General features: G+C 44.8%; 1 protein-coding gene across 1 annotated transcript; it reads left to right on the top strand.

The window, feature by feature from the left end:
* Positions 1 to 1,397: 1,397 nt before the first annotated feature.
* LOC101985600 (protein FAM24A-like) lies at positions 1,398 to 2,832 on the top strand. Its single transcript, XM_005351382.2, has 2 exons — positions 1,398 to 1,559; positions 2,492 to 2,832. The coding sequence occupies exons 1-2, from the start codon at positions 1,426 to 1,428 to the stop codon at positions 2,679 to 2,681; spliced, it is 324 nt and encodes a 107-aa protein (XP_005351439.1). The 5' UTR covers positions 1,398 to 1,425; the 3' UTR covers positions 2,682 to 2,832.
* The last annotated feature ends 8,603 nt before the right edge of the window (positions 2,833 to 11,435 follow it).

The raw sequence follows: 11,435 nt of genomic DNA on the forward strand, positions 1-11,435 counted from the left end.
TCACATATTCTTAACGCTTTGACCAGATATGGTGTGAGTATTAACTATTGCCCACTCCAAAAATGGAGCTTCTCTGACCAAAGCTGAGACCAGCATTGACCTATGGGTTTAAACATAAATATTAAAAGGCAGTTTGACGACATGACCATGTAGGAAAATAGGAGTAGGGGGTTCCCTTCTAAATCCCATGACCTCCCCAGCCAAGGTTTTTGACTAGGATTACATTACTAGACATGAATTTTCTCCTGTGGAGCAGGCCTCAAATCAATCAGAAAGTAATTTGTTACTCACCCCCCCCACACCATCCCATGCACCAAACAGTCATGCCACTGTTGCCTCTTACATATATACCAGAGTATGCACTGCCTGACAGGTTAGTGTCGTAGGAACAGAAACCAGCATTGAGTAAGACCTCCGGTCATTTTTCCCCTAGCAGCCTGCACATCACCTTCTGGCTCTTGGAAAACGAGTCATTAGGACAGTTTCCTGGTCAGTTTGAGATTGATTTCTTTGTCCTGGCAACAAAGTGTATGGAGTCTAACCATCTAGTTATGGGGGGAGGGGGGGCAACAAAGAACATTGACAATACCTTGTGTTTTCTTGGGTGTTTCTGGATCCTCCCTAACCAGTAACTCTTAGGAAGTTAACCTATTGTTAGCATTGTTTCCAAAGGTTTATTTTCGTTGTCTAATGGTATTTTTACAAATGTCAGCTTTGAGCAATAAGAAGAAGAATCAGAAAGCGGCAGGAAGGCTCGGGGTGGCTGAAAAGTCTGTTTCCCTGGTTCACTTTTCACCTGAGAGTGTCAGAGCTAAGTGTAAAGAACTTCATTATTCCAAATGAGAAATGTTGAAGGCTCAGGTCTTAGAAGGACAGCGACAACATTCGATACTTGACTCATCCATCCCACCGCATCCCTACCTCCCATAATTCCCACTATTTACAAAATAGATTTTCAGGCTCTCTGACTGTTGGAGTTCTGGCTTAGAAGTTGTCTTTCCTGTACAAGAGCTCCAAAGCTCACACTCAGGCTAGGGTTGACTGTGACTCTGATACAAGCTGAATTCAGCAGGCCCGGGCACATGGGAAGGAGGCAACTGCCAGCTCCAGGGTGGGCCTTTGATTTATTGAGAGTCTATTTATTTCTGCTTGTCTGCCTTTTCCTCTGCCCGTCTTTCTATCCTTGGTTTGTTCTTTTCCTTTTTAATCCAGGGTTTTACAGTTGAATCCTCTTTACATGGACAATTTCCCTCCTGTCCACCTTGGACCAGGCAAGGCCTCTCTGGAAAGAATCCCTCTGGATTCCATGTAATCTGTGTCTGAAGCCCATTTCCCCTTCACTGAAGGAAGTGTGTGGGGCCTGCTAATGGCTGTGTGGGAGGGAGGCCTCACTCACTGCTTGTCTGCTCTTTTCTCTGCCCAGGTATGAGGAAACATTTTGACTACCAAACAATAATCCTGATCGTCATTTGTGCTCTGATCCTGGCAGCCTTGGTTGTATTGATAGGAGTTGTCCTCCGTCTTTACTTCAAAGTAGTCAATGCACTGGATGCAGCTAGGTAAGAATGCGGAATACCCCATCTAATGGGACACTGGGCCCTCAGCTGGAGCAGAGTCATTTCTTACTACAGTGGCCACTAGTAGGGGAAAGTCAAGGGCCATTTGGGAGGATGGTGGCAGATGGGTACATAAGCTTGGAGGTTTTCCTTCTAGCTTGGAGCTGAGAGCTTACAAATTCACTGCTCTCCGCCTGGACTCTGTGTGTGTGTGTGTGTGTGTGTGTGTGTGTGTGTGTGTGTGTGTGTAGGTGTGCGTGACCGTACCAGCATACTTTTTGTCACTTGGCCTCAATGGGTGTGCCTACAGTATTTAGCAGGACCCTGGCTGAGCACCCTTTCTCTCCCTGGCACTTTAGACTAGGGAATCCATAGAGGATGCCTTAGGGAGGTGCTGTCTACCACTCACACAAAGTGTGGCCATACGACCTCTTCCCACTCACTGGGGAGCTCACATGTCCCCTCATTCATTGTCAATGGCTGTGGGAAAAGTGAAGTGGGTCAAGAGACTCCATGGAGGACAGCTGACAGGGGTGGAAGTCAGACGAGAGATGTTTGAAGATTGCGAGAGAAGCCTTGAGTATGAGAAGGAGGCTGTCAAGCAGTAATGGTGTCCCTTTCTCGGGACATATATGGTGGAGACCAGAGCTGAGCCCAGCCAACTCTAGCACCTTCTTTCATCATTGCTACATATCAGGGGCCTGTAGCAGATACTGGGATGCAAACCACTCTCGCTTACTTGAACTGGCAACCTGGGTTCACATGCATAGCAACTGTAGGAGAGGAAAAGATAGGAAAGGAGCAGTGAGCTTCACCCCAAAGCTGGTGTCACATGTGTGATGGGCTTCAGGCCTATACTTCCCATACAGCCCTCATGATTGTAGAAGCTCACTGAAAACGACAATTCTAATCTCATTTTGTCTGTTTCTTTTAAGAATTGTAAAAGAAACAAATGGTGCTGTGAGCTGTATTTATCCGTGCAAGGTCAGCCATGAGAACATCCTCCAGGCCAAACCCATCCCTATGGAGTCTTGTCGTACCCTCCAGTGCTGTGATGCCTGCAGTGTCTATACAGATGTTGGTGCCCTCCCACCTTGCATTTGTAGCGTAAGTGAAGGACTCTGACTTTGCAGTGGTGGATGAAAAGGAATCTTCATGATCAATATTTCAATTCCCTAGTGGAATATTTTCTTAATCCACTTTCTATAGTGTTTCTGTTGTCGTGTACCACCTACCATGATATTTATGTACTTTCATAAAAACATACAATATTGAAAACAATGTCTGTCGCAATTATGTTTCTTAGTTATACTTCTTATACCAATACCCACTATGAGATTCAGGCAGGCGGGCATATAATACACTTTGGATAAAACAGGAAAATGAATAGAAGTGCCCCACACTTTTTCAGCCCCAGAAGGAACGGGTAATTGACTCCAGGGCATGTCTAATTTTAGTCGCAATAAAGTATGGGAGGTTGTTCCTCCTCAGTCCAGCTTGTCAATTTCCCAACTTGGTGTCACTCACTGGGAGATAGTGGGTACATCCTGGTGGAACATATCTCCATTTACACGGGCTGGAATTTAATGATGGGGTCATCTTTGTGGCTTCTAAAGAAAAGGAATGTGCAGCCTAATTATGCCGTATAATCCCACCTGGGAGGTGGAAGCAGGGGAATCCCAATTAAATCACTGCTTGGCCAATTAGTTAAGTGTATTGCCAGTTAGCTCTTACATGCAGAAATCACCCATCTCCATTATTTTATATTTTCCCACGAGGCTCATGGCCTACCAGCAAGATGTCAATGTGTCTGTCTCTGGCAGCAGCTCAGTGGCTTCTCCTGAATCTGCCTCCTTTATCCCAGCATTCAATTTAGTATTCCTCACCTAGCTCTGCTCTACCCTAACGCAGGCCCAAAACAGCTTCTTTATTAACCAATGGTATTCATAGCACACAGAGTGGAATCCCACATCAATTGGGTGTTCAAGGTCACCATCAACTACCCTGAGTTTGAGCTGATCTGAGTTACAGTAGATCCTTCTTCAGAAAAGACAGAGAGCGTGTGTGCTAACAGGAGCCGGCAAACCTGTGACTGTCCCCACCACTGACCACCCAGATTTCACATCTGTTCAGAACCAGGTGTCCTCTTTAGATCCTTTTTCCACTGGCCAGTGCTGATTCTGCTGATAAAATCAACTACACCATAAACCTGTAACCCAAGCCAGAAGCCCAGGTGCCCTTCATCACGGCACAGGTAAGATGGTGCACCTTCAGCACTTCTGTTCTGTCTATGAGGCCCCTGCAGCCCCTTCCTAGCACAGATGCCTCACCTGCAATCACCATGAATTTACTCTCCTTAGCTAGGCCTGTGGGCACCACAGAAAGAGTTCATAAAAAGAGCTATTAACTAGTGATGGGCTGCCACCTACTGAGGGGAATTAAGAAGAAGGAATGGAACAGGAAATGGCAAGAGCAGCTGCCTCCTATGGATGGACAACATGTGGGGGATGCAGTAAGGGATGCAGTTGCTCTTCAGATACCATGCTTGCACGCCTTCCCCACTCCAGCCCCACCTCTGTACTAGGTGCCCCAGGGCACTGCCCCATGATTCTCTAGGGGAACCAATCTGTCTCTCATGAGTTTCCAGAACATTCCCTTTATCCCTTACTTGGATTTGATTCTTTGTTCTAACAGCAAGGTCCTCATGGGTAGAAAACACTTGAGGACCTTCTAACCTCAGCCAGTGGGGAGCTGAGAACCTGATATGGTGAGACCTGTGGCAGCTTGTCCTTACCCGACGTCTAGTTTGGGGATTAGAAGGGACATGAGGCAGGTGGGACAAGGCAATTGGGGAACTTTCATCCTAGGCAGCAGGTCAGAACACACACAGGGGTTTTACAACTAACAGATTTATCTTGAAACTCAATTTGGCCTTCACTAAGGGAGCTCCATGACCTCCCCCAGCCACCCCTTACTTTACTTTAGTGTGGGACTTGTGTAGGGACCATCTGTGAGAGGAGGTCTTCCTGGCCCATAGAAACCCTGACTCATGGCCATGACAAAAAGCAGGTTTCTACCTACCTGGACCCAAGGTGTTCCTCCCCTCCCAGGGTGGCTACAAAGACTTCTCACACACTGATGCCTAGGGACAGGGGAGAGAGGAGATTCCAGTCATGAGAAGAATGAGTGATTGAGACCACACCCCGTATGGGGTGACTGTGCACAAATATAGCCAACTGTGGACAGTTCCTAGTAATTAGAAGGATGCAAGTGCAGGTATCCCACCCTCTGCCCCACATAAACACTACGTCCCTGTCTCTTAGGTGAGTGCTTGTGTGGATAAGAATCCACAGAGCTGTGTAGGGATCTGGGGAGTTCCCAAACTCCTTCTTAAAACCACTCCTCAATGCAAGGGTCACTCCTTAGCGAGGCTCACCTTGCTGGGGCACAGTTGAGGACTTTCCCCTCCCATAATCACACTTCAAGACCAAATGAGGACTGAAAATCAGGGAATCTGGAGAAACACAGAAGAGTGGAGGGGTATAGGAAGGTTTCATTCTAGGTAACCATGCTTCATTTGACCCTCAAGGGGCTTCTGGATGATTCCAAGCATCTTAGTGACTTTTCTGTTGCTATGATATGATACCATGACCAAGACAACTTAGAGAAGAAGGATTTGTTTGGGCTTATGGATTTAGTGGGTGAGTCGATGACTATTATGGTGGGTAACATGGCTGCAGGCAGGCAGGCAGACATGACAATGAAGCAGTAGCTGGGAGCTTGCATCTGGTCCACAAGCATGAGGCAGAACAAGCTAACTGGGAACGGTGTGGGTGAAATTTTCACACCTCAAATCTGATTCCCACTGGCATACCTCCTTCAATAAGGCCACCACATCGTCTCATCCTTCTAAACAATTCTACCAATGGGAACCCAAGAATTCAAATACATTAGCCTTGTGGGGATGTTCTCATTTAAACCACCATTCCTAGAACTAGCATTCACTGAAAATGTCCATGAGAAGTTAAACATGATTGAGGTTCTTCCTGCCCTACATGTCTGTCTCCATCAACTATTGCCTGGCCTTTCCTCCATCTCCCTTCTCCTATCCTTCACACATGGACAAGAGAAGTTCCTGCCCCAGGGCCTTTACACATGCACTTTTATCTTAAATCTCTCAAGGTAGATCATAAATGACCGTTCTTATCATTTTGTGTTTTCTTCTGTTTTATTTTCTCAAGATACTTGTCTTTGTCCTAATCTGCATCTTTTCCCTCCCAAGATTTCTAAATTCTATCTGATCACCCTGTTTTACCACCGGCAACCCACTTGCCTCTATATGGATTTTTCATTTGCTATCTATTTTCCCCACTTAGAATGCAGTTCCACTAGAGTAAAATCTATGTGTCTTGTTCTTAGTTCTGCATTCCCAACTCCTAGAACAGTGAGCCATGAACGTGTTCTCAGTCACTGAGTGGAAAGCAAATGGGTGAAGGAATGGGCAATCTTTTCACATACACACCCTTCTTCCTAGTCTCCTGTTGGACACCAGGACTTCTGTCTTAGAGTTGCAGGCTCAGTGCCTGATGGTTTCTAAACCACCCATTTTATCTGCTTCAGAGGGACAGGGCCAGAAATCCTTGCAGGGAGGCCTGACCTGCATTGTGCTACCCTCCCCATCCTCTGCTCCTCCTCCCCAGCACTCAAGCCATTGGTACCACCTCACTCATGATCTGCACAGATGGGGCCAAGGCCCAAGTACAGATCAGGGCCGGAGGAGCTGGGATGGAGCTGCTGAGCCCTGTGTAGAATCGGGCTGCTGGCGCACAGCCCTTTGAGGAGTGACCTAGAAGAACGAGTGCAATATGGGAGACTGCTGGCCAGGATGCAGCCCCACAGCTGTGGCGTTCTCACCAGCATCACTGCTGGCGTGGCCAAACTGACACGTTTCCCGAGGTGCCAGAAAGCTTATGAAACTCAGAAATATAAAAGCCTGCGAGCCCTGAGGCATCCTGCAAAGATGGAGGTCACTGGAAGGCTGCTCATTTGGGCTGCTTTAGTTGCCTCCTGTGGGGCACAGCTGACGTCCACGGTAGCTGAAGGTAAGAAATGGAACCAGATTCTTAAGCTCAAACATGGAAGACCTGCTTTTACCAGTGGGCCTCTTCCAAAACCTAGAAAGCTTTCCTATCTGCTGCCCTCCGTACAGAGAATAACTCACCTTGGTGCTCTCTGGAAGAGGGGTGTTTTAGTGGTCATGTCCTTATTGCCCAAGCTGTGTTCCTTGAAATAGACAAGGCACACATGATTTCTCTGTGCAACTTCACTTTTAGCATCAGGTCTTAAGGCTGTACACCAAAGGGAATAGATATTGACATAATTTTTAAGAGAGTGTGAATTTCAGTTGCTGAACTTTTGAGGGTAAATTAATACAGAGCCATACTCTGGCAGTTCTAACAGATACTATATACAAGAAAGGGTCTCTCTTAAAAGGGAAAGTGTCCAAAGTTTTCCAATATGATAGCACTTGTGACCAGAACTACACATGGAACATTTCTAAAATCAAAAAGAGAGGAGGAGAGGGAAGCACTGACAAATTCACAGCAGGTTTCAGCGAAGATGCTGATCCTGGGTGGGCGGAGCTGAGCTACCCCTCTCAATTATCTTTCTTTCTCTTCCCTGACAAATGCAAAACTAATTATAGTTAGGGGAACACCGAAGTTTCATTCATCAGTCACAGGTGAAATAGAACATCCGAAGATTTGTTTCTAAATACATAGGGGTTTGGATCACCAGTCTTATTTGGAAAATGTATCTATTTTGTCTTTGCTGGAGTGTGTGTGAGAGTGTGTGTGTGTGTATTAGGCTGGGTCTTACTACAAATCCCATGTGGCCTCTTGCATGGGAGACTCCATCCTCAGACTTCCTAATGTTGCAGTTATAAATATATGCTGCTTATCCTTGTTTTACCCATTTTCCATTGGGTTCTTTGTCTTTAATGTTTCTTCTTATATTTTTCTATCATGTGTGCTCAAGCACATGCGTCCTCACATGTTATAGTGCACAACTTCGGGCTGTTGGTTTTCTCCTTCTACCATGTGTGTCCTAGGGATTGGATTCCGGTTGTCAGTCTTGTCAACAAGTGCCTTTACCCGCTGAGCCATCTCACTGGCCTTATCTTTCTTTTTTCAATAATTTTATTATATAAAACAACTTTAACTTTAAACATTTTGATCATATTATTCTTCTTCCCCAAGTCCTTTCTGGTATTCTCCTTCTCTCTACCCACCCAACTTTAAGTTCTTTCTCAAAAACAAACCAAAGACCCAATACAAAAACAAAATCTAGAAAACAAAGCACATCAAGACCCAAAGAAGAAACAACAACAAAAACAAATAAATGTACACACACATAAAAAGTGTTGAGTCAATTATATGTTGGTCAACTACTGAACATAAGGTCTGCCCTTGAATGGCTGATATAGACAATGTCACTCCATTGGAGAAAACTAATTTTTCCTGTTCCAGCAGGTACAAATGACAGTTCTGTTGTTAACCTTTACACTTGGAGCTAGATTTTCATTCATTCTCTCACTCATTCATTCATTTATTTAAAAAAACAAAATAAAAAATAACGAGCTAAAACAAAACCTCTCACAATGAAGTTGGACAAGACAAGCCAACAGAAGGAAAAGAGCTTAAGAGAAAGCACAAGAGTCAGAGACCCACTCTTTCACACACTCAAGAATCCCTAAAACCAAGAAACTGGATTAATGGCCTTGTCTTTTAACTGCTGCATTGTAAGAATTGTTTATCTACTCTAGATAGGTCTTCCTTCAGGCCCTAATATATTTTTTTTATGGACTGCATGTAGAATAATTGTAATTTCTCCCCCAGGACACGAAGGGCAAAGCCATTGACTGTGTCTTGGTCTATTGTATTCCTTGTGGGAGCTTGAATCCTTGTGCCTGCTGAGGGGACAGGGACTGCTCCTTTCCTCAGTGCTAACTATGGTATCTACCAGGCAGATTAACAAGCACAGCCAGCCTGGCAGGGTCCAATCTTAAAGATACCCACAAAGCCTTCATCCTACAGCTCAATGCTGACGAGAACTGCATTTGGACCATAGAGAGACCTGAAAACCAGAGCATCCGAATCATCTTCCCCCCACATCCAGTAAGTAGATGCTTTAGTTTCTCAAGGGGGTGCTGCCTCTAACCATGTTGGGGGAGATGAGGTAACTCAGATGCCTCCAGAAAATGAAGGGGTCCCCATGCTGATGTTAATGATGATTATAGTTATGGCTGCTGGTCATCAATGAAGACTGGCATGCCAAATTCTGAGTCACACAGGTTCTGTGAGGCCAGTGCTAAAGGTCCAGACTCAAGGAGCTTGCTTATGTCAGTCAACTAGAGCACAGAATTATCAAGTTTGGTACTCAGCTAGTCTAGTTCTAGACCTTAAAATCTTAAACTCTAGTCCCAAACTCTCATCTACGTTACAGCTATCACAGAAGCTTCCAAACCCAGTCCGAGACTGCATCATATACAGTGAGATCACAGTCTCCAAGGACCTAGCCCTGACCAATTTTGAAATTTTATTTTAAAACAGCATACATTTCTCCATTTTGTGATGCCCTCACTATGCCATGCTAAGATCCTAGACTCCGTGTACTACAAAGTCTTGGAACTTCATAAGATCTGCCCTAGTGATTTCTCAGCACCTCTCTGTAGCAGGTGCTGAGAAATTCAGTAGATAAGGAAGTTCAGAGAAACCACTCTCAGGACCAGGGCCACCACATAATAGATGAAGGAAATGGGTGGAATTTCAGCCTCCTGGCTCTTGGGCCCCTGTTCTTATACCATGTTAATGGTTCTCACTCTGTAGTTGCCAGAATCACCAAGAGGGCTCATCAAAGTCACATGCTGGACTATGTTGGGGTCCTTACTCCCTAATTTAAATAATATGGGTGGAGCCTGAAAATCTGCACAGGAAACAAATTCTCTAGTGACTCTGGTGCTGCTGTTCTAGCCACCATCCTTGGAGAACCAGGGCTCTACATGGCAGAAGCAGGAATTGGCTGACCTTCAGTCCAATGCAAAGAAGGCCAACTCACTGCCTTCCTTAATCAGTAGAGCTATGAGAAGCCTCCACCCCTCCCCACATTTGATGTATAAAGAGAACGAGCAGAACTGTGGTAAGAGCAAAGCTCAGCAGGAAGAAAACAGTGTTCATGGGGGCAAATTCTTGTGAACAAAGCCTGTGGTAGCTGCTTCATGCTGAGAATAGCAAAAACAGATGCTGCCCCAAAGCTGCCTATTCTCCTGCAACTCCCTGGAACTCTAAAACACATCTTGCTCCAATACTGAGGGGACTTAAGAGGTGAGTGAACAGATACTCGGCTGGACACCCCACTCTCTAGGGCCTCCCCAGTGTGATAAAACCCACGGGCCCTTCCCTATTCTGAGTGAGGTAACCCAGAAACCCCAAAATGAATTTGGTATGCCTCGCTCATAGGTGGATACTAGTTATAAGCAGAGGACTTTGAGCCTATAGTTCATGATCCTAGAGAAACTGAGTAATAAGGTGAACCCAAAGGAAAATATATAGACCCACCTGGAAATTGGAAACAGACAAGATCACCTGACAAATTTGGGAGCACTGGGGTAGAGCAGGGGTATAGAAAGAAGAGAAGAAGGGGAAGAGGAGGGGAGAAGAGGAGGATTAAAAAGAACTTGAAGGAATGGAATAGTCGAGATGGAGGAAGGACAGAGATGAGAGCCAGGAAAGATGATATCTTGATTGAGGTAGCCATTATGGGGTTAGCAAGAAACCTGTCTCTAGAAAAATTCCCAGTAATCCACCAGGATGACCCCAGCTAAGACGCTAAGCAATGGAGGAGAGGGTGCCCGAACTGGCCTTGCCCTGTAGTCAGACTGATGATTATCTTAAATATCACCAGAGAAACTTTGTCCAACAACAGATGGAAACAGAGACAGAATACCTTCTTCTCAGCACCTCATGGAACCTTCTCAAAAATTGACCACATACTCGGAAACAAAACAAACCTCAACAAATACAAAAAAAAAAATGGAATAACCCAATGTACCTTATCAGATCACCATGCTTTAAAACTAGAACTAAACAGCAATACTAATTCCAGAAAACCCACAAACCCATGGAACAGTGCTCACCTGAATCATCAATGGGTCAAGGAAGAAATAAAGGGAGAAACTGGTCACCAAAAGAACATATGATCCAATAAAAAATGGAGTACGGACCTAAACAGAGAAGTCTCAACAGAGGAATCTAAAATGGCTGAAAGACACTTAAAGAAATGTTCAACATCCTTAGTCATCAGAGAAATACAAATCAAAACAACTCTGAGATTCCATCTTACACCTGTAAGAATGGCCAAGATCACTGATGACAATTTATGCTGGAGAAGTTGTTAGGAAAAGGGAACACTTCTGCATTTCTGGTGGGAGTGCAAGCTGGTACAACCCTTTGGATGTCAGTATGGTGATTTCTCAGAAAATTGGGAAACAACCTTCCTAAAGACCCAGTAATACGACATTTTGGTATATATCCAAAGGATGCTCAATTGTGCCACAAGGACATATGCTCAACTATGTTCATAGCAGCTTTGTTTGTCATAACCAGAACCTGGAAACAATCAAAATACCCCTCGACCGAAGAATGGATGAGGAAAATGTGGTACATTTACACAATGGAGTACTACATAGCAGAAAAAATAATGGCAGCTTGAATTTTGCAGGAAAATAGATGGAGTTAGAAAACATTATTTTGAGTGAGGTAACCCAGACACACAAAGCCAATTATCACATGTACTCATTCATGGGTGGTTTTTAAACATAAA

The sequence above is a fragment of the Microtus ochrogaster genome, chromosome 8, assembly GCF_000317375.1.
Source record: "Microtus ochrogaster isolate Prairie Vole_2 chromosome 8, MicOch1.0, whole genome shotgun sequence".
Classification (NCBI taxonomy): Eukaryota; Metazoa; Chordata; class Mammalia; order Rodentia; family Cricetidae; genus Microtus; species Microtus ochrogaster.

Coding starts and splice junctions, on each gene's coding strand:
- LOC101985600 (XM_005351382.2), top strand. CDS start 1,426: ATGAGGAAACATTTTGACTACCAAACAATAATCCTGATCGTCATTTGT. Junction 1,560..2,491: donor AATGCACTGGATGCAGCTAG/GTAAGAATGCGG, acceptor GTTTCTTTTAAG/AATTGTAAAAGAAACAAATG.